This window comes from Lissotriton helveticus (genome assembly GCF_964261635.1).
Source record: "Lissotriton helveticus chromosome 1_1 unlocalized genomic scaffold, aLisHel1.1 SUPER_1_unloc_69, whole genome shotgun sequence".
NCBI lineage: Eukaryota > Metazoa > Chordata > Amphibia > Caudata > Salamandridae > Lissotriton > Lissotriton helveticus.
In genome coordinates, this window is record NW_027611713.1 from 509,529 (window position 1) to 532,069 (window position 22,541).

Here is a 22,541-nt window from a genome sequence, read left to right on the forward strand (position 1 = left end):
TGATGTCTAAGGTTTGCAGCTCCCTGTCGTTTTGGGGCTCCCTGCAACTATCAACCCATGGGTAGAGCGGAAGTTACAAAAATGCTGTTAATACATTTATACTGCTTCTCGACCCCTATAGTTTACCCGCCCCGGCGCTTCTTCAGGAAATTGGACTCTGTTTCTGTTCTTATGGACCTAATCTGGGGAGTGGGCCACAAGAGAGTCGCGCTTCGCAAACTATACTCTAACTTGGAAAGGGATGGGGGGATGTACATTTAAAAGACTAATAAAGAACTACAAACTACTGTGTGACTTGGAGGACGATTATTTCTCAATACAGCCCTTTTTTGTGATCTCGTTACAGTTCTCACATTATTATCCGCACTAGAAGAGATGGAAGCCTGGGGTGTCGGATCACAGAAAATCCTGTTCACAAAGCACAACAAAACTTGTTTATGTAACAGTTTGTACATTGCACAGGGAGTGGGACTCAGGTAACAGTGTGGGTGTTGTATGACAGGAGCGAGCAGTCTTAGTTGCTGGGACAGGAGTCTCGCACAGATACCAACAGCTTCCCTCATAAACTTGGCTTTTTGCATCTACAGTTGGTACAGATGCCACCTAAGAGAGTAACCTTTCCAGCTAAGTAGTATGCTTCCTGGAGTCAGCCTGCTTTGCTTTTCCCAAACTTTGGTCCGCAAAGCTAAATGTATCTTCTACTAAAGTGTTCTTAGCTCGCTTTTGGTAACATGGCTTCAGCAGTATGGCCTAAGGCACGCTCGAAGGTAAAGCAAAACAGTGGAAGTCACACATTTCAATACAGTTTATTAAAAATAGACAACTTTAAGATTCAAACCAAGTTTAGATCAAAAGAATATTGAATAATTATTCAGAAGCAAAATCTAAAGGTGGTCTGTGATTTAAGGATTATTAATTAGCAAAAACAACTGTCAAAACCAAACAAAAAGGTAAATGAATAAAAAAAAGCAGTTCCACTGAATCAATCAGGAAGTCACCTACAAAATTGTAGCTGACTTTGGTAGCTATGCTCGAGAGGACAAAGATAAGTTAAGTCTCTGGTGATGATTAACACTGGAATTTGATGCGAGGTTTTTGCTGAATCAGTCTCAGAAGGTGATGAGCTGCACAAAAGTGGCTTGAAGTGCAAAATTCCCACAGAGTAGAGTTGGGTCATCAAGTTGAACCTGAATCCACGGCCATCAAAATGTGGGAAACTTCAAGCAGTTACAACAGCTGCAAAGTCTTCGGAGCTTCCAAGTTATGGAGATGGTTCAAGGTTGATGATAAGAGCCAAAGCATGGAACGTGGCAGGCCTGAGGCATGGTTAAGGGGATAGCAGGATCCATTTGAAACAAAAAGAAGATGGAAAGAGGCCATTTGTGTGGATCTTTGTAATACGAGGCCATGTCCCATTGGAACAGAAGTCATTAGGAGTATTTAGGGTGGAGCCAAGAAGGGTTTGCATATGGCTGACCTTGTTTGTAGTTACACAAAGACTAGAGAATGATGTGGCGGGATGTTGCAGAGATTAACTACCAGTCCATCCATCACCTTTAGTTTTTCTCAATAATAATCCCTATATGGTACAGACATGAACAGATGTTGGTCCCATAGAGACCTACGACAAAGGGACTCCTGCTGCAGCCCCCTGGTGAGGCTCATTAAGGCTGGAAACAGTTTGAGGTTACATGCATTCCAGACCCTTGGGGGCGTGGCCTCAAAGTTGAGGATCCAATGGACTTTGTGGGTCAGTCATTGCTTATAAACACGCAGTGAACAACACACTCTGAATGGAATGAGGCCACAAATAGTTACAATAGAATGAGGTTAATTCAAGCATTTCCATCCCACGCTGTGTACTTTTCTCAGTAGACGGTTTGTTGGACAATCAATGGATTGATGTCTTTGTGGCTGCTTCATGTAAATGTTTTGCAATGCTGAAAGCTCCTCCTCAGGGTTGACAGTGAGCACCTTTTATTCTCCCACATTGTCTCTCCTATGTGGAAAGGTTACATTTACAACTGAAGTTTTTGTCACATTGAGAGCACGGGTCATTTTCTTTCACGTTGTGGGTTCTCTATTGTTGAATCAACCTGAATGTCCAGCAGACGCTTCCCAGGAATTTAGAACAATGACGAGGTTTTTTCCAGGTAAGTTCTCGCAGGTTGAGTGAGACCAGATTTCCGGCTGAAACGTTTCCAGCATTCAGAGAACTAAGATGGGTTTTCCCCAGTGTGAGTTCTCTCATGTGTAGTGAGAGTTGCTTTATGACTGAAGCTTTTCTGGCATTCAGAGCACTGATACGGTTTATGCCCAGTGTGGGTTATTTCATGTACAGTAAGGCTGGATTTCCGACTGAAGCTTTTCGAGCATTCAGAGCACTGATAAGGTTTTTGTCCAGTGTGAGTTCTTTCATGCACAGTAAGGTTGGATTTGCAACTGAATCCTTTCCAGCATTCAGAGCACCGATACGGTTTTTGTCCAGTGTGGGTTCTCTCATGTCTAGTGAGACTTTCTTTCAATCTGAAGCTTTTTTGGCATTCAGAGCACTGATACGGTTTGAGCCCCGTGTGGGTTCCTTCATGCACAGTAAGGTTGGATTTCCAACTGAATCCTTTCCGGCATTCAGAGCACCGATATAGTTTTTGTCCAGTGTGGGTTTTCTCATGTCTAGTGAGACATTCTTTCAATCTGAAGCTTTTTTGGCATTCGGAGCACTGATACAGTTTGAGCCCAGTGTGGGTTCTTTCATGCTTAGTAAGGTTGGATTTCTGACTGAATCCTTTCCGGCATTGAGAGCACTGATAAGGTTTTTGCCAAGTATGAGTTCTCTCATGGTGAGTGAGAATTATTTTATGACTGAAGCTTTTCTGACATTCAGAACCCTGATACGGTTTGAGCCCAGTATGGATTCTCTGATGTACAGTTAAACCCGATTTCTGATAGAAACGTTTTTGGCATTCAGAGCACTGATACGGTTTGAGCCCAGTATGGATTCTCTGATGTTGAGTTAAACCGAATTTGGAATAGAAACCTTTTTGGCATTCAGAACACTGATACGGTTTATGCCCAGTGTGGGTCCTTTCATGTTTAGTAAGGTGACCTTTCTGATTGAAGCTTTTACAGCATTCAGAGCACTGATATGGTTTATGCCCAGTGTGGGTTCTTTCATGTACAGTAAGGCTGCTTTTCTGACTGAAGCTTTTACAGCATTCAGAGCACTGATACGGTTTATGCCCAGTGTGGGTTCTTTCATGTACAGTTAGAATGGATTTGCTACTGAAGCTTTTACAGCATTCAGAGCACTGATAAGGTTTTTGTCCAGTGTGGGTTCTTTCATGTAAAGTGAGATTGTGTTTGCTACTGAATCTTTTACAGCATTCAGAGCACTGATAAGGTTTTTGTCCGGTGTGAGTTCTCTGATGTTTAATCAGACTACCACTAAAACTGAAGCTTTTTTGGCACGTGGAGCACTGATATGGTTTTTGTCCAGTGTGGGTTCTTGCGTGTATAGCGACACTAGATTTGTGGCTGAAGCTTTTCTGGCATTCTGGACACTGATAGGATTTTCGTCCAGAGCTAGTTTTCTCCTGTTTAGTGAGGTGGGATTGATGACTAAAGCTGTTCTCACAGTCATTGCTCTTATTCGAGTTGTTTGTTTCTCCAAGTTGGGTTTGTTCCTGGATACATGCCATCTTAAGACTGAATATGATTTTGGATTGTGTACTTGTTTATGTTACAACTCAGCATTAACTTCCTCCCTTTAAAGGCACCGATCTAACTGGTTTTATTAACTTTCACTGAGGAGCCCCTTGTATTGATTAAGAGGCCTCACATGGATTCATTTTCTCCAAGTTATGCCCGGGTAAATTTTCTCTTGTTTAATTAGTCTCATTTAGTGATTCTAGTTTATCACATTTGATTTAGGAGTTTTAAAAGCACTTATAAGTTCTTTGGGCTTTAGTGTTTGCCTGGTATGTATGTTTGTTCATACAAGTAATGACAGATGATTAGGGCATGCCAGGGTGGTTTATGAATTATCAATAGTGTAACACTGGCCCCTTTTATACTCTCTGTGCCAGTATATGCTTTTTTGCTCAGTGGCTAAGACAGGTACATGATCCACTTTGAAGGTACAAGACACTTTGAAACCACTCGGATCAACCCAAGAGACAGAGTTGGTGGGGGAAAATCTTCCTATATTGGAAATGGTAATCCAGCCTCTTTGCTGTAACGACATCTGAGAAAGAGTATTTACAATGACTTTTTTTTAAATAATCTTTTCTCTCCTCTCATCTCCAGGAGACAGAGACAAATGCTTGCACTTGTAAACTAAGGATATTAGTATTTTTGACAGTTCATCACATCACAACACGTCTACGGATGCTGATCTGTTGGGGAGGGTTTGGGTCTCCAAAGTATTTCTCATAAACCATCAAACAGAATTTGCAACACTGAGTTTTCTCAAGTGCACTGTGTGGGGATCAATTGTGGCCAATGTTCTCCTCAATCTCAGTTACTGGGACCTGGTAAACATTTATGGTCCTTTTACTTTAGGGATTTGACAACTTTCACATTCACCAGGTTCTTCCACTCCAACATCCTCACCATTCCTGGTACATAGAATGTGTTTCTTCTCAAGAGCTCGAGAATGTTTTAACATTCCTTGAAATAATCCTTTTAGTTGTGTTTCACAAAATGTAAACCTTCTTTTTTCTGTTCATGCTTCAGTCACCTGTAGAAATGGAGTCATATATTGTAAATGAACAAAAAGAAAAAATATTTATGACCTTATACTTTGCACAAATAAAGTATTGACAAAACAAGCTAGGAAATCAGTTGAGTAGCATTTCTGATAGTGGTTAAACAGCTCTGGGACACTGTGTAGATCGGGAGCTTCAGATCACTGGAACTCATGGATGTGAGAGCAAACATAAATAATATTTAAGAAAGAAACACATATATTGTGACACAAATTCTCAGAAGCAGCCAACACTATCAATTTACAATTTCTGTGTCAAAGGCTGGCATCATAATGTGATATTTGTAATACTTTTAATGAATACTCAGCTGTTATTTACTCCCCTGCCCACCTAGACTGTTCATCTATTCCTTTTTCCAGTGATCTAGGAAGGGACATTTTATTGAAGGAAGGAATTGGCCTTGTTGCACTCAGTGCTTTAAATGCTACTGTAGACTGAGACTGTGTCCAGTTAGCTCAGTGGAATTCTCTATTTCAAATTGTGCGGATGATAAGGACTTACTTTGTGGCCCAGAACTCATTACGCTCCTTTGACAGAACCCGGGCACAGCAACACCTGAAAAAGACAAAAAACAGCACAACAGTAAAGGAAACCAAAAAGGGTCAAGAAAAGAAAAACACAAAACAGAGGAAAGAGAAAAAAGGCTATCTTCCACTTCCACTACAGGAGTCCATCACAGGAAACTCTGCAGCAGATGCTTGTGAACCCATAAGTTACTTCTAAACAAAGTGCCCCCAAGGTCAGCAACAGGTGCGGCTCCACCGGCTGACCACCCTAAAGCAAGCCTTGTGTGCATGTGTATCCACACATATGTACTGTGTCTTTTGCTTATAGTAGACAAGACAGAAAAGGGCAGGATGGGAGGACGTAAAGAGATGGAAGTCAGATCCAGAGAGAAAAGATGCCGGACAGAGGGATGATAGTATAACGTGGTGTAGAGGAGGAGACAGATGTGCCAATTGTTAAGGAACTGGTGGGCAAAACTGACCTAAAAAGGAATTGGACCTGCACTACACCCAAGCATGTTCCAGGAGGAATGTGGCTCCATCAGGTGATTATCAGAAGTTTGATAACAACAAGAATAGTGCACAGAGGGAGTCAAATGTTGAAGTTGAAGAGACAAAAAAACAGATCAAGAAAGGGAATAGAGAAAGAAGAAACAGGGGAAAAGGAAACTTAAGAGTAATAGGAACCCTTACCTGACAGTTATACTTTATTTTGTTCTTCCGAGGGTGGCAGCCACGCTGCACTGCCTGGTCATCCCAGAATACCTTGAAAGGAAGTAAAGAAATGGTTTTGCGTCAGACGACAATCACACTTCATCACATTTTACAAATAACCGTCCTGAACTTACAAAACAAAGAATCTCTTGTTCTCTGGAGGCCATTGTGAAGCAACTATGGTTAATGAATAAATACTTTTTGGGTTCAAGAGCCATGATCCTTTGCTGGAAAAGGTCTCTGTGAATATAGAGTGCACCCACAGTCTCAGAGAACAAACCCTAACAACCCGGTCCATGTCTTCATAACCCCCATCTTTCCATTTACAGCCAGTGAAACTTGCAAATCAAAACAATCTGCTTTGCAAAGGTATGTTAATGTCCTTGTACATAATTCTGCCCCGTTCATAAATCAGTCAACCAGACTCTTAGATTTATACAAACCATGCTCTCGGAGGAACTGCAATTCATGCTCAAGCTGATGCAGAGTTCGAATGCTGAGCAATGGAAGCAACAAAGCATCAATGTGTTGGCGCTTTGTATTTATAAATTATCTGAAGGGATGATGTGGAGGGTCAGTGTCTAGTGAGCCCGATAAGACGGAATTCGGAATTGAACTTTCAGAAGACAAAGCTTAGAACATTGAAATGTTAAGATCCATTGAAGACAACGGAGCAGCAGCAGCCTATACAACCTGATATAGGCCCACTGCTCTCAACATTACAATGTCCTAATACACAGCCTCTGCCTCTCCAAAATATTTGGATTGGGCAGGAGAAGGCTACTCAGACTCTTGGAGGTAGCAACCTACTGTGTAATGTTAGATCTTTAGTTAAGCATTCAACTGAGGTCTGGGATCTTATCTCTACCTACAAGCCAGATATGTGTTTCTTAACTGAAACTTGGCTTAAACCTCACACCACCCTCGCTATTACCCTTGGCATACCGGTGGGTTATAAGATTGTTAGACAGGACAGACCTAAAAAAATTGGTGGAGGGATAGCAATCGTATTTAAAGACGACATTTCTGTCGCAGTTTTAGACCAATGTTGCACCCCTGACTTTGAGATGATGACATTTAGGATTGATTCATCCACTAAATGTAGTAGGAAAGGAGCCCTGGTTTACCGCCCGCCTGGCCCTTTGAAAAATATGCCCAAACTGTTAGTGGAAGCATTAGCACCACATATAAGCCCAGATAAAGACTTTTTATTACTTGGGGATTTTAATATTCATAGTGAGGAAGAAAATAACAATGAGGTACAATCCTTCATGACTGATATCTCTCTTCTGGGACTAAAACAACATAATAGTGGACCCACACATCAAGCAGGACATACTTTGGACATGATTATAACCAACTTTCCTGGTATTGAATGTAATGTACCCAAACAATATCCCTGGACAGATCATTTTATGCTTGAGTTTTTCATGCCAATAAATGTTCCTCGATCCACCGCACATGTCCATATTCCATCCAAACGAAGGCAGTGGCATAAAATCACTAACATCACCTTTGAACAAAAATATCTTTCCCCCCCTGTTGTCTGTACAGACGACATTAATAGCGCTCTTTCGAAGTGGGATTCAGCAATCGGTGATGTAGTAGAACAACTTGCCCCGATAAAGACCTTTAAAACAAGCCCTACTAAGAAGCATGAAGTCTGGTATTCGGAGGATTTGCGTAGTCTTAAACGTACAGCTAGGAAATTTGAAAAGACATGGAGAACTTCTCACTTGGAAGGAGATAAAGCTATAGGATGGCCCTTAACACCTATCACAAAGCCATACGATCTGCTCGCAAGCACTATATCACCGCTCAGTTAGAGGCAGCTGGTAATGACTCAAAGACCTTGTACCAGATTGTCAATACATTTCTGAAGCCCGTTGCTTGCGAGAGCGCAGACATGGCCTCACAACATCTTTGTGACAGCATATCGAGCTTCTTCTCTGATAAAATTGATGCCATCTACAGGAGAATAGAGACAACAAATACTGATCATAGTAGCCAAGATCATTCTGCTTTGGCGCACATGTCATCTACTAAAGCTACAAAGTTTCATTCCTTTAATGACTTTCCGGAAATCTCACTGAGTGAGGTCCAAAGACTACTTATGGATATCAAAAGCGGAAGCCCGGCAGACCGGCTTCCAGCCAGACTCATGGGTCCACTAGGGAGCACACTGGGCCCTGACGTTCAGAGGCTAGTAAACCTCTCATTAACATCTGGAGTAGTCCCACAATGTTGGAAAAAAGCTCTTGTCAGACCGATCAGGAAGAATTCATCAATTCCTTGGACCAATTTGTCTAATCTTAGACCTATTTCCCTTTTACCATTCTTGGGGAAAATCACCGAAAAGCATTCCAATAAACATCTATACACCTATTTGGAACAATCTGGCAGCCTCGATCCATCTCAGTCAGGCTTTAGGCCAAAATACAGCACTGAAACGGCCTAGCTGTCGATAACAGACGATCTTCGGCTGTACCAGGACAAAGGTTACTCTGTGATCCTGGTACTGCTAGATTTATCGGCAGCGTTCGATACCATTTCTCACAACATCCTTATCGAACGCCTGTCTGAGAGTGGAGTCAGTGGTACTGCACTGGAATGGATCAGAAGCTTTCTCTCCACCCGCACAATCTGTCACCATGGGTGATTTTAGGTCGGAGGAGGTTAACATCACCAAGGGGGTCCCGCAGGGCTCATGTCTGAGCCCGACCCTGTTTAACACCTATGTGGCCCCCTTGGCAGATGTAACCAGAGCTTATGGATTCCACCCAGTGTCATATGCTGATGATACGCAGCTGCTCTTCCCTTTTAAACATCTCACACCGGAGATGTTATGTTATGTTATGTTAATAACATTTATAAGGCGCAACAGCTGCCCCAGCAAAGGGGCGTCCTGGCGCCAGATCATGTACACAACACAACAGATCAGGGCTGAAAAGAGGGGAAATCAGACAACAGGTGGGTTTTAATGGCCCGTCTAAAAAGAGTCAGACTATTAAGGGCACGAATGTGCACAGGAAGAGAGTTCCACAGATCAGCCGCCAGAACACGGAAGGAACGTCCTCCCATCCTACTCAGCCTGAACCTAGGCTTACTCACCAAATGGAGTGATTCAGATCTGAGGGACCGCGCTGGGACGTAAAAAGAGATGAGGCCCACCAAGGCGGGGGGAGAAGAAAGCTTCAGAATCTTAAATGTCAGACAGAGAGCCTTGAATTTGATTCTCTGTCTGACCGGAAGCCAGTGAAGAGAGGTCAGAACAGTCGAAACCGAACAACGTCTAGGGATGCCAACAATGGCCCGTGCAGCAGCGTTCTGCACCCTCTGAAGCCTAGTAGCCTCCGCCTGGTTGACTCCTAGCAGCAAGGCGCTCCCGTAGTCAATCCGGGAAAGGATGGAGGCCTGAACCACCAGTTGCCGAGTGGGGGGGTCGAAGAATTTGAGGACTGGTCTCAGTCCTCGCAAAATACCATAACAGGTGGCTGCTGTCTTCTTCGTGTGGCTGGTAAAAGATAGATTAGAATCCAGCCAGACCCCCAGATTTTTAACTTCGGCCGCTGGAAGGGGGGTCACCCCTAGTTCGGAAGGCCACCACTGATCTCCCCAGAGGTCCGCCTGCTTCCCTACGATCAGGACCTCGGTCTTCTTGGCATTAAGCTGTAGGCAGTTGTTACGCATCCAGCTAGCCACAGCTATAAGTCCGGAGATAATACAATCCTTCTCCGATGGGATGAAGGCAGTTGCAAGGTGGATGTCCTCCAATTTCCTTCAATGCAACGTTGGAAAAACGGAGGTGATGCTTTTCGGTGATGTAAAGGTCCAATGGTCTCCTGACTGGTGGCCTCTCGATCTGGGCCCAGTTCCTGAGCCCAAAACAGTAATCAAGAATCTAGGAGTCAGATTGGAACCAGAGTTGACTATGAAACATCACGTCACCATTACTGTAGGAACATGTTTTCACGTAATAGGTCTCCTCCGGAGGATTTTTCCTTTCCTCCCTGATTCTTATAGGAGAACCTTGGTTCAGGCTCTGATTATCAGCCGTCTTGATTACTGCAATGGTCTCCTGGCAGGAGCTAATGAAGAGGTCTTCAACCGCCTACAGGTGGTACAAAATACAGCAGCGAGGTTGGTGCTTAATGCGCCTCCTAGGTCCCCTTCCAGACCTTTATTGCACAAACTACACTGGTTGCCAATACGGCAACGAGTAAAGTTTAAGACCTGCTGTATTATCCATAAAGGCCTTAATGAATTGGGACCAGAGTATTTGGCTACAAAATTTGTTCCATACGCTCCTACCCGTACCCTCAGGTCTGGTGAACAGCTCCTGCTAAACATTCCTAAAATTACCAAATCTAGGCAAGGAGGTAGGGCTCTATCTGTGGTAGGTCCCAGCTTCTGGAACTCCCTCCCGCTTTCTTTAAAACAATGTAGGAACCATCTTAAATTCAGAAAATGTCTGAAAACTTTTTTGTTTAGCTCATGTTAACACCTATCCGCTGGTTCATATTAGGCTTCCGGTTATAAATCATATTCCCTGTGGCTCTCTCTAAGCTTCTTATTCCAGGTGTCACCAGCGCGGAGATACTCCTCCGGGAGTTTATTCATAGCGCTATACAAACACGCAAATAAATAAATAAATAAAAGGCAGAAGATAGAGCATGCAGCAGGTCACACAGGAGCCTCCCCCCTTCCTCCTCCCGTAGCTTGCAGTGTCACTGGCATCTCGGAAGGAGGGGGGGTTCTGCTCATCTCCTGCATCTCCCCGGCACACGTGAATAATGAAAAGCAGTTTAGCCGAGCCCGGGGAGAACCAGGGGCTGACTTCCGCCTCCTTTAACAGCTATTGCAGTGAATGTTCAACAATTAACCACCGTGGTCCCGCATGCGGCTGTTAACCTTTGAACATTCACAGCAACAGCTGTTAAACAAAGGTTTCGGAGTACCTGAGGTGTTTCTACCCCCAAGGTCTTTGGGACTCCTTCTTTTTTTATTAATTAACACCATCTGCCCTCATGGAGCAAACAGTGTAACGGAATTATAGTCAGCCATAGCAGGCAATACAGCCCATTAAAGGACCGCTCCCTTGGTAAAGGCCCTTGCCTTTGGAGCTACAACAAGCTACAAAGCTATATTAAAGGTTTCAAATAATTACTGAAGGCAAAAACATGGTTACTCAGTCAGAGAAATAATTATCATAATATTTGCAGGAGGATCACATATTGGTAACCTCTAAAGTATATCAAAAGCCAGAATCAGAAACAACTCTAGCTGTAAAGTCAATAGACAGACCACCACAATAAATGTGTGCTAAGAAATAAGAAAACTTTTTTTATAATATCAAATAGCAAACTGACATAGGACCTGCTTAGTTAGAAATCAAGGAAAAGTTCTTAAGTACAAAATCAGTAAGAGGAATGACATGTAGTCTGCCTTTAGGAAAAGTGTAAAATAAAACAATTCCAGCAAATATCCCAAACAAGTACATTTTATACGTTTTTAGACTCAGAGAACACATTATTGACATGGCTCATGATGAGGTAAAATTGACAGCAATCAATGAATAGTCATGAAAACATGGCACAACAAAATGTAATGTAATAAACCACACCTACAAAATGAATAATTAATTGTGACTCTTCCCCAAAAAGCCACGAGTAATTTTACAAGGTGATTCCCTAACATAATAACTGGATCTTAATCACAGTTTAAGTTTGTGGCCATTCATCATTGACCCAATTTGTAGGGGAACATTTGCTGACAGCTTATTAGTTGTTTAGTAGAAATGCCTACAACTTGGACTCCTTTCCCAAGGGGGGTGGGTTGGGAGCTGCCGTCAGTCTGACTGTGGAATGGGAGGCACATTTATTGAATAAAATTAAAAGAGATGCTGGATTCCCATTTTCTTCTTCTACAAAAGGGTGACCGCTAGGACTGCCCCAAGCATGAAACCCTTCTCCCGTCTCAGGCACTGTCATTGTGTCTGATTCAGTCCAGTAAAAACTCCTAGTGTAGATGCAAAATGTGGAAAATCCTTATTAATCACTAATGGAATTTGTTGAAATTCTGAATTTGTTGAGATTTTGGCGTTCTATTCTGCACTGGGCTGTGGGGCCATCAGGACTGAAGGCATGTTCCAATATATCTGCCTTTGATTCTGCATGCTCGGCACAGAGGCCAGTTGGGCTGGGACCATTGACTGAGACATCCCATTCGGTGCCATCTGATTCATGTTCCAGTTTCCCAGGTTCCTGCAAACATCGTAAGGACCGTGTCTTATTCTGCACACTATTAGTGTTTGAGGTATTTAAATTGCCACTGTTAGTAAAACCTATACCCTAAGCGGGGCCGCACTGGCCGTAACGGGCTTCCGGTGTTTCCCCAGGAGGCTGGAACAGTGGGGACCGATTGTTCAGTGCTGGTCACTGGGGGCTGGTTTTGCTGTGATGCTGCTTTATCATCCCCCACCAACAAAAGAGGCAGGGAGCTGGTCCGTCAAAATTGTCAGGCCTGGTTTGGGTTCCCAGTCCGGCCCTGACCCAGAGGAACAACATTTCCTCCTTGCACATACTGAACATCATTATTCTGCACACCAAAGCCGTGCATATCCAAATTCACACCAGCAACAAACCCAGAATCAAAACGAGAATACAATCCGTGAGAACCACTTTCGTCACCCGTTTGGAAACATTTTGTCTGAGCCATCATTATTTTTATTTTGATCTTGTTCTGCTTAGTAATAAAATTGTAACTAGAGTACTTTGGTTACAACAAAGTCTCATCCAGAATGTTGGTCTGCAGCCCCTCACATTTTGCTGGATATGTGCACTAACCTCTGGATGCAACGCTAAATGATGCGTCCTCTTTCACCCGGTCTTCGACTTTGCAATATTGTCTGTAAATCTGCAATAATCTCTTGTAATATATAATAAAATATTTTGAGGCGCTTCACTCTGTGGCTCTTCATTTGGCCAGTTTACAAACAACTTACACTCATTCCACAAATCTCTTGGGACAACAATTAATAAACTTAAACTCAGCTCTCGACCACCCCGCCTGGACGAACAGGTCTCATCTTCACTGCATCCCTCCAGGACAGGCCCCACCTTCTATGAACCACCCAAACACAGGACAGGCCTCACCTCATCTGCACCCCTGGGCACCTCATTTATTTATTTTATTTATTTTTAAAATTTCTAGAGCGCGCAAATACCTTCCGGTGTCTCGGCGCTGGTGTGTACAGATTACAAGGTTGTGAGAAGATGTTACTGGTTAAAAAGCCATGTCTTGAGATGTTTTCGAAAGGAAAACAGCGAGGTATGTTCCTTGATCTGAGAAGGAATCTGATTCCACAGTTTGGATGCAGCCACTACAAATCGTCTGTCTCCCCAAGTTACCTTTTTTGTTGGGGGAATTTGGAGCTGTTGGGCTGTGGATGATCGCAGAGTTCGACTGGGTTTGTAAATTTTGAAGGCGCTTTTAAAGAAGTCGGGACCATTATTGTTCAAGGCCTTGTAGGTAATACACATGGCCTTGAACTTTATCCTGCTTCTTATGGGTAGCCAGTGAAGCTCTCTAATTATAGGAGAGATAGAGGCGTATTTTGGTATCCCCAAGAGGACCCTTGCAGCAGCATTTTGAACAAGCTGTAGCTTATTCACCACTTGTTCCTGTGCGTTGAGCAGTAGGCCATTGCAGTAGTCCACCTTGGATAATACCAGGGAGGACATCAGAGTTTTGCCAGCAGTGGGAGGAAGAAACGGGAGCAGTTTCTTCACCATTCTCAAGGTGAAAAAAGAGGCCGAGACCACGGCGTTAGCATGGCCAAGGAACGTCAGCTTACTGTCGAAAAGCACGCCCAAGTTTTTCACCTTGGCAACTGACAGTGGAGGCGTACCCAGTTCCGAAGGCCACCAGACCGGAGACCAAGACGGAGTTAGTTCGCCAAAAACCAGTACCTTCGTCTTGTCGGAATTTAGCTTTAAGCAGTTCCGGTTCATCCATGTACTGATCGCCTTCATGCCTGCCTGAAAATTGGCTGCCACAGCTTCTCCGTTTTTATGTATCTCCAGGATCAGCTGTGTGTCATCGGCGTACGATGTAAGCCCTATGCCGAATGACTTTATTACCCTCGCCAAGTCCGACACATAAATGTTGAAAAGTGTCGGACTTAGCGAGGAGCCCTGGGGGACACCGCAAGGAAGAGAGAAGTCGGGGGAACTGAAGTTTCCCATCTTCACGGATTGTATCCTATTGGCCAGGAAGGAAGCAAGCGTTGCTCTGGCCCTGCCCTGGATGCCAAGGGCAGCGACACGGTCGATCAGAGTAGAATGATCGACCGTGTCGAAGGCGGCGGATAAATCCAGTAGTATTAGAATAGCGGTGCCACCCCTGTCCATGATAGTCCTGACCTCCTCAGCCGCTTTAATCAGGGCCGTCTCCGTCCCATGGCCCTTCCGGAACCCGAACTGCGTGTTATCCAGCAGGTCATTCTGGTCAATAAAGGTCGACAGCTGTTGATTCATCGCCTTTTCGATAATTTTGGAAGGGTAAGGGAGGGAGGCAATTGGACGGTAGTTTTTGGGCTCTAAGGGATTTAGTGCGGGTTTTTTCAAGAGGGGTGTTACAGTTGACTTTTTCCAAATTTCGGGAAATATACCTGTCTGAAATATGGCTCTGCAGATGTTGGTGAGTACTGGGGCTATTAGGTCAGGGACTGATTTAATGATACGCGGGGGGCAGGGGTCCAAAGGGGATCCTGACTTTACCGTATTTATAAGCTCTATCATGGATGCCGGTGGTGTAAAGGCCTCTAGGGTTGGTTTTGATGAGCAACGGGGAGTCTCCAGAGGGACTATATTAGTAGTCGATGTTGTGGTAAATTCATTGAAGATATCATTGACCTTGGCCTGAAAGAAGTCTGCCACCTTGTTGCAAAATGATTGAGATGGTTCAACAGAGTGTGGGGCAGGGGGATTGGCTAGGTCTTTTACCACCTGATACAGCTGTTTGTTTGAATTAAGAGCGTTTGCTATTTGTGTGCTGTAGAAGGCGCATTTCTCCGCAGTGATCATCTTTCTATAACTAGTCAACGCGTTCTTATATGTCTCTTTGTCGAGGTCGGCATAGTTCCTACGCCATCGCCGCTCCAAGTTTCTGCAGTGTTGCCTCTCGAGCCGTAATGACTCCGAGAACCAGGCCGCCGAAGGTTTGATGCGGTTAGGCTTTGTTTCTTTTTGAGGGGCTAGGCGGTCTAGTGCCTTAAGTAGCCAGCATTGATAGTTTAGAGAGGCTTCGTGGGGGTCGGACCTATCTTCGGGTATCGAGGATTCCAAGATGTTATGCAAAGTAGTAACGTCAATATTTTTCCAGTCGCGACACGAGATCGGCGGACAGGTGCTAGTGGAGACATTTTTGTGAGGTTTAACTAAGATTGTGAATTTGACAGCTAAGTGATCTGTCCAGGTAAGAGGGAGCACTGTGGGAACAGTAATGTAGGTATTGTTAGTGAATAAGGCATCTAGAGTGTGCCCTGCTTGGTGGGTGGCTGAACTGACCTGCTGTTCTAAACCAGCGGCCAAAAAGTCTGAGATCAGCGTGTGCGATTCCTTGTCTTTCTCATTCTCCAAATGGAAGTTAAAATCTCCCAAAATAGTGTAGTCTTGATTGGCAGCTACTGGTTCTAGTAGCGGGTTGAGTGATTTTAGGAAGAGTGTGCGTGAAGTTGGTGGTCGGTAAAGGAAGACTCCTTTAAAAGTTTGTGTGGGAGAAAGAGAAATAGAAAAGGCGAGGGCTTCTGCACAATTGTAATCAAGTGGTTCGGTTTTTATTGGGAGCTTAGTTTGATGTATGATAGCGAGCTCCCCCCCTCTCTTCCCTGACGATCTATCTAATCTTATTACTTGATAGCCGGCTGGAGTGGCGATGTTGAAGTCTGGGCCAGAAGCAGGGTCTGCCCAGGTCTCGGTGATAAACATGATGTCAGTATTTTGATTGGTTATCAGATCTGCAACGTCGTTCCTATGTTTTATAAGAGATCGTGCATTTATCAAAATGCAGTTTATATAGGAAGCGCTATCATCTCCTGGGCGTGCAACCGCGGGGTGCTGGGAGATGAATGGTGTGATTGTGAAGTCGCAATTTGGGCAGACGGCGTGTGAAAAGTTATACAGTGAGCGAAAGTCGAAGCGGGGGCAATCCCTGTCCTGCGTTCTGTTTCCTATAGTCAGTGTGAGAAGTTGGCCTGGTAGGGGATGTTTCCAATTCTGGAACCACCTACTACCTGACCAAACAATCCCCTTATGGTGTCTGGTTGTAAGTCAACCTTATTAGACAAGCTATCCTAGGGGTAGCATGGACTAAGCAGCCTAAAGGCTTAACTTAAGAGGTCGTGTTAAGCGAGCTGTTTTACCACATACAATCCTGTAATACCAAATGAAAGGACACCACACAAGTATATATTATAAAAATATATGTGTTTATTACTAAAAACAATCCCCAGTATTCTTTATGAATAAAGGGGCACAAGCGTTAAATCAAAAGCACTGTTTAAACATACAAAGTTGCACAATTATGGATGAGGGCGGGGGGCCACTCAAACCATATACTAAACAAGTGGTATAAGAGAGGCCACTCGAACAGTGGTTAGGCCTAGGGCCTAGGGAATCGCTGGGAGCAGTCAGGACAAGCAATGCTGAAGTCGGGAATGGCCCTCGGGATTCGGGAGATGTGCGGAAAGCGCACGCATGCACCAATGTTAACCAATGGTGCGTAAAAGTCAAATAGTTAAAGTTTAAGGACACTTCCGCTGAACCTAGAGGAACAAAACTTAACACACAGACCCTAGAGGTGTGCACCAGTGTGGGAACACCGGCGGAGCAAAGTTACCTCACCCACAGGAAGTGGGTGCACAGGGTCGAAGTGGCGTCGGGTTTTGACACGCAGGCTCTTGGTGCTTGAAGCTGAAAGGGCTGCAGGCAGGGTGAAGACGAAGTGTCCGGTGGAGTCCAAGGGTGGACTCAAGTTGTAGAGTACCTGAAAGCAGAGGGGACAGAGTCTGGGTCACTCAGCAGTGACCAGGGTGGAACCAGGACGGAACCAGGCAATGTCGGGCGCAATCAGGTGGTCGTCGAGGCGCTTCTCTTCGCTGTCACGTGGGCTCTGGGGCATCTGCGACGTCCAGGAGCAGGTCACGATCTGTCCCACGCAGGCTCTCACCGTCGGTGCAGTCGGCTTCCGGTTTGGAGCAAACAAGCCTTGGTAAGAGCAATCCACGCGGGATTGGAAGATGGCGTCTCACTCGGACCAGGAAGGTCAGAGTCGGGGCTCCCTTTCAGGGGAGCTGATGTGGATCTGGAGCAACCAGAATCACGAGTCTTCTTTTGTAGTTCGTCGGCACAGGGACCACAAGCCAGCTGGCAAGTGACCGGGCCAACGCGTTGAGCCAAATCGTGCCAAAGGGCCCCACGCAGCACTGGTCGAGTGTGGAGGGCTGAACTTCGGCTCAGGAGTAGCTCAGGGTGGGGGCTTCTCAAACCCCGGTGTACAGCTTCGAGGGTCACTCGTGGGCTGCACGGTCAGCGTCTCGTGGTCACTTCAAGATGGCGTGCCCCACGCTTCCGGTCGCCTCCACGGGTCTCAGCTTTGCAGGGACTGTGGATCGGGCTGTTAGAAGCTGGGCAGGCTTGATCTCGTTGATCTCAGTCGCTCGAGTTCCGGCGGGAACTGCAACTAAGTAGACGTCGAGGGCTGGATGGTGCCTGCTGCTGCAGGGTGGTCACTCCTTGACCACAAGGGAGATTCTTCGGGCTTCCACGTTGAGATGGAGGGCGAAGGGTCCAGAATATCGTTTCAAATGTTTCTTCCAGGAAATCTGATGTGCATTGGCACTGCTCCCACTCTTATTCGAATCTGGTGGGCGTGATTACCTGCTAGGTCCCCTCCTATGGGTGGGACCCAGGAAGTGGGTGGATACACCCCCTTCCTTTGATCCAGGCCGCCCTGGCACGAGGGCTGGAGTGCCCCAGAACCGGTTTGGCCGGATTATGCAAGGGGCAGCCTTGTGCGCCCCAGGCAGTGTCTGGTTTCTTTCAAACCTCCCTGCTACAATACACTATCTCCTGTCTGGAGGGCGGTGACACCCTCCTGTGACAGGGAACCCTTTGTCCAGGACCCCCTTGACTGGGTTTCGGTCAGCTCCAGGGGTCCAGACATTTGTCTGTGGCAGAGGCATCCATTTTGTGGATCTTAAGGCCTTTGGAGAAATCAACCGCATTAAAGTGAAGTAACATGTCTTACCCCTCTAGAGGGGTGGAATGCCATCCCCGTCGCCAGAACTGGCGAGGGGATGGTATTCCAAAGCGTATGACACCTTACACGACATGTTTTGATAAAGCCAAACCAGAGTTGCTAAATAACCGCGAGGATTATAAGGCACTTAATAGTATATGGTATGGCATTATCCTGAAACAGCTTAGGGATTTGTTCCCGACGGCTGCAGACAGGCTCAGCTCATGCTAGAGCTCCATCTCACATAAAACCACGCACTCAGCCTCCAGGATTGATGAGGCCTTTCTATAGGAGTGGCTCACAGGTTTACATGTGTCCAGATATAGGTTTAGACATAGGTATACTATATCTAAGCAAGGGGTGTGTACACCACCTTACCCCAGCTGAGTGATCAGCCAGTTGTGTCAATTTAAGAACCAGCCAGGGGTGGCAAAAGATATGCTGCAGCCCCTGGTAGGCCTTAGTGGCTCCTGTGCCCTGTGCACCTATAGTGCATTCTACAGGGGCTGACAAGGAGTCCATTTCCAATTGGTATGTACCTAGGGTACATGGAATCCATTTTACAGAGAGAGCAGATGGCCTGGGGCCCTGATTAGCAGGGAACCAGGTCAACTAAGTCAAAAAACCAGCTAAACACAGGCAAAAAATCTGGGGTAACCATAGTCAGGTAGCCACCTTCCTACATAACCCCCCCCCCAAACGAAAGGAGATAAGGCTATCCTTGGCCAGGTAAGCCTATATTGCCTGAGTGGCCATATAAGGAAGTACCTGCACTAGCATGGGTACCCCCTGTCTCATGGTCCACTAAGCAGTCCCTCACCCTTTGGGTATTAGAGGGTCTCCACCATAGGGAATCACTACCTTGGGTGTGTTTATGCAAAGTTAAAGGCTGGTTTGGATATGGAGTATTGAAGTTAGGCTCTACTAAGTTAGGGCTTGGCTTCCTCCAATTATCTTCCACCAGGTGTGCCTTTCTTTCTTTAACTGAGTTGCACTGTGCTCTCAGGGTCAGCCTCTGGCTACCTAAAGCTGGAGGCTGGGTCCCTCTGTTTGGCTTGCTGGAGGGACAGTTCAGGTTTGGGCCCCTTGGGTCCCAGGTTTGGCTGTGCCCAACAGAATCCATCTGTGGGAGGTCCCTAACTACTTTTAAGGGGGCTCCCTCAGGAGTTTTTAAAGTTTTCACCTTACTAGGGCTACTAGTTTTGGTGCACCTAATCTTTTGATGGGGGTGCTGTATTTGACAGGGGGCCCTCTGGGTCTCACTGTCCTTCTTGTCCTCTGCAGCCCTGGGCTGGCTAAGGCAAGGGAGAGAGGGGCAGGTTACCTGCTCCAGACTGGGTCCCACCTGAGAAGGGTCCACTGACATCAGGGGTTCTGTCAGGCTAGGCCCAACCACCTCTGGGGCAGCTCCTTCATCAGGGGTAAGATCAGTTCCCTGAGGAGGCTGATCCTGTCCTAAAGTCTGGTGAGGGGGAGATTTCTCTTCCTCCTCCATGCTCTCAGTTTGTGTGGAGTTATCCATCATTTCAGGTTTCACAACACACATGTCAGTTTGAGTTTGGGCTGTGGCCATCACAGCCCCACCAACCTTTTCAGGAGGAGACTCAGTTTGGGTTTCTGCTGTTATCATAACAGCTTTGCTATTCTGTTCAGGAAGAGCTTTTACTAAAGATGGGGCAGAGAGTTTCTCAGCCCTACCAACCTTTTCAGGAAGGACATCTTGGATTGGGGCTGTAGCCAGTACAGCCTCACTAACCTTTCCATGGGAATTCACCATTCTAGAATGGGTTTCCTGTTCAACCTCAGCCCAGGCTGAGATTTCTAAATCATTCCCCAGTAGACAGTCTACAGGCAAGTTTGGGGACACTGCCACTCTTTTTGGGCCAGTGACACCTCCCCAGCTGAGACTTACTACTGCCATGGGATGATTTGTTTGGATGCCATCAATGTTTATTACCTGGTATGTGGCACCAGGTAAAAGTTGCTTAGAGGGGACTATGCCATCAGCCACCATGGTGATGCTAGCCCCTGTGTCTCTAAAAGCTTCAACTCTTAAACCATTGATGATGGGTTCTTGTCTATACTTGCTCAAAGTATTTGGGCAAGCAGAGAAGTTGGCAAACCCCATGCCAGCCTCATAAACAAGATTAGTGGGTGATGGGGACCTGGATAGGCCAGGGTCCACCTGAGTTCCAAAAGTAAACCCACCCAGATTCCTGGGTGTGCTTCCACTTCCTGGGGGATTACTGCTGACAGTAACAGGAGGTGTTGAAGCTGGTTTTGGAGGTATATTTTCTTTATTGTTATTCTTGGGACAACAGTTGTCTGTTTTGTAATGCCCCACCTGTTTACAGGCATAACAATAAGGCTTTTTCTCAGTTGAAGAAGTGTCTTGGGACCCACCCCCATTCTTGGAGTTTTGGGGCCCTGGGGAAGTCTTTTCTTTATTTTTATCCCCACCCTTATCTTGAGGCTTGGTAGACTCCTTCTTCTGGTTACTGTCCTGATTCTTAGGCCTAATCCTGGTTCTGACCCATTTGTCCGCCTTCTTTCCCAATTCTTGGGGAGAGGTCAGATCAGAGTCTACCAGGTGCTGGTGTAAGAGCTGGTTCTGACAATTACTTAGGATCTGCTCCCTCATAATCAAATTATACAATCCTGTAAAGTCATGTACTTTGCTGCCATGTAGCCAACCCTCCAGAGCCTTAGTAGCACAATCTACAAAATCAGTCCAGTCCTGAGTCTGTGTCTTCTGGGTATCTCTGAACTTCAACCTGTACTGTTCAGTGGTTAAGCCAAACCCATCTATTAGGACACTCTTCAGGACTTTGTAATTGTTTGCATCCTCATGTCTGACAGTGAGGAGCTTATCTCTCCCTTTCTCTGAAAAGGAGTACCATAAGATTGCTGCCCACTGTTCCTCAGGAACCTGCTGTACCATGCAGGCTCTCTCAAGAGCAGTTATCCACTTGTGGATATCATCCCCTTCCTTGTAGGGGGGCACAATCTTTGTCAGGTTTCTACTATCATAGGACCTGGGTTTCTCTTTAGGAATATTGCTGCCACCAGTGGCATCTAAGCCACACAATTTTTGCTCTCTTGCCAAGGCAAGTTTAGCTTGAGCTAAGGTGAGTCTAGCTTGACTCAGGGCTACCTCCTCTCTCTCTATCTGGAGTCTGACAGCCCTCATTCTAGCCCTATGCTCAGCTTTCTGAGAAGCACTCATGCCTCTCTCTGATTCTCTGGAGGCACTAGAAAGATGAGAGTCCCCTGAGGGAGATCTCACTCTTCTGTTGCCTGGGAGAATCACATGTTGGGTTCTGGGGAGGTGCTGGCCCTCTCCATTCCCCAGTAGGTCCAAGTTGGCCTGGCTAAGCCTACCAACTGGAACCTGGCTACCCTGATCCTGTACTCCTAAGTCCTCAACATCTGAGTCCTCATCCAAGTCATCATCATCCTCCTCTTCAAGGGGATCAACTGCAGGGGGGTTCCCTCCAGTTCCTGTATCTAGGGAAGCTGCTTTTGCCTTCTCTAAGTCATCCTGTTCTAGGATTTCTACCAGGATTAGGCAGGTGGGGCTTCTGCCCCTTTTTAACCCTCTTGCTTTGCACAAGGCAATCAAGTCTCTGCGGGTTAGTTTGTCATATCCAAAAGTTGCCTGGGTAGGGTCAACTGTCACAGGACTAGACCCTGAGGCCTTTCCTGTGTCAGACATGGTTACTAGTGAGGTGTAAGTGGTGCACTTACCTACACTAAGTGTTTTCCTACTGGACCTTGCTAGTGAGTTGTAGTCAGGGGTGTGCTACTCCCTTCAACCTACAACTACTAAGTTCAGTAGAACTTAATATGCTAAGCTTTTGATTTTATATGTACCTAGAGGTACTTGATGTGATCTTTCAATTTGATATAAAGATTGCAATGGTAAAACAACAGCAAGCTCAAATCCGCACCGCTGCTCACCAATGTGAGAAGTTGGCCTGGTAGGGGATGTTTCCAATTCTGGAACCACCTACTACCTGACCAAACAATCCCCTTATGGTGTCTGGTTGTAAGTCAACCTTATTAGACAAGCTATCCTAGGGGTAGCATGGACTAAGCAGCCTAAAGGCTTAACTTAAGAGGTCGTGTTAAGCGAGCTGTTTTACCACATACAATCCTGTAATACCAAATGAAAGGACACCACACAAGTATATATTATAAAAATATATGTGTTTATTACTAAAAACAATCCCCAGTATTCTTTATGAATAAAGGG

At 45.6% G+C, this 22,541-nt stretch overlaps 1 protein-coding gene across 1 annotated transcript in view; it reads right to left on the reverse strand.

Moving 5' to 3' along the window:
• Window positions 1-875: 875 nt before the first annotated feature.
• The window catches only part of LOC144806391 (uncharacterized), a 90,229-nt gene continuing 68,563 nt past the window's right edge, over window positions 876-22,541 (reverse strand). The window contains exon 4 of the mRNA XM_078672755.1: window positions 876-3,580. Coding sequence (XP_078528881.1) covers window positions 2,217-3,580 — 1,364 coding nt within the window. The 3' untranslated portion in view covers window positions 876-2,216. The remainder of the gene's footprint in view (window positions 3,581-22,541) is intronic.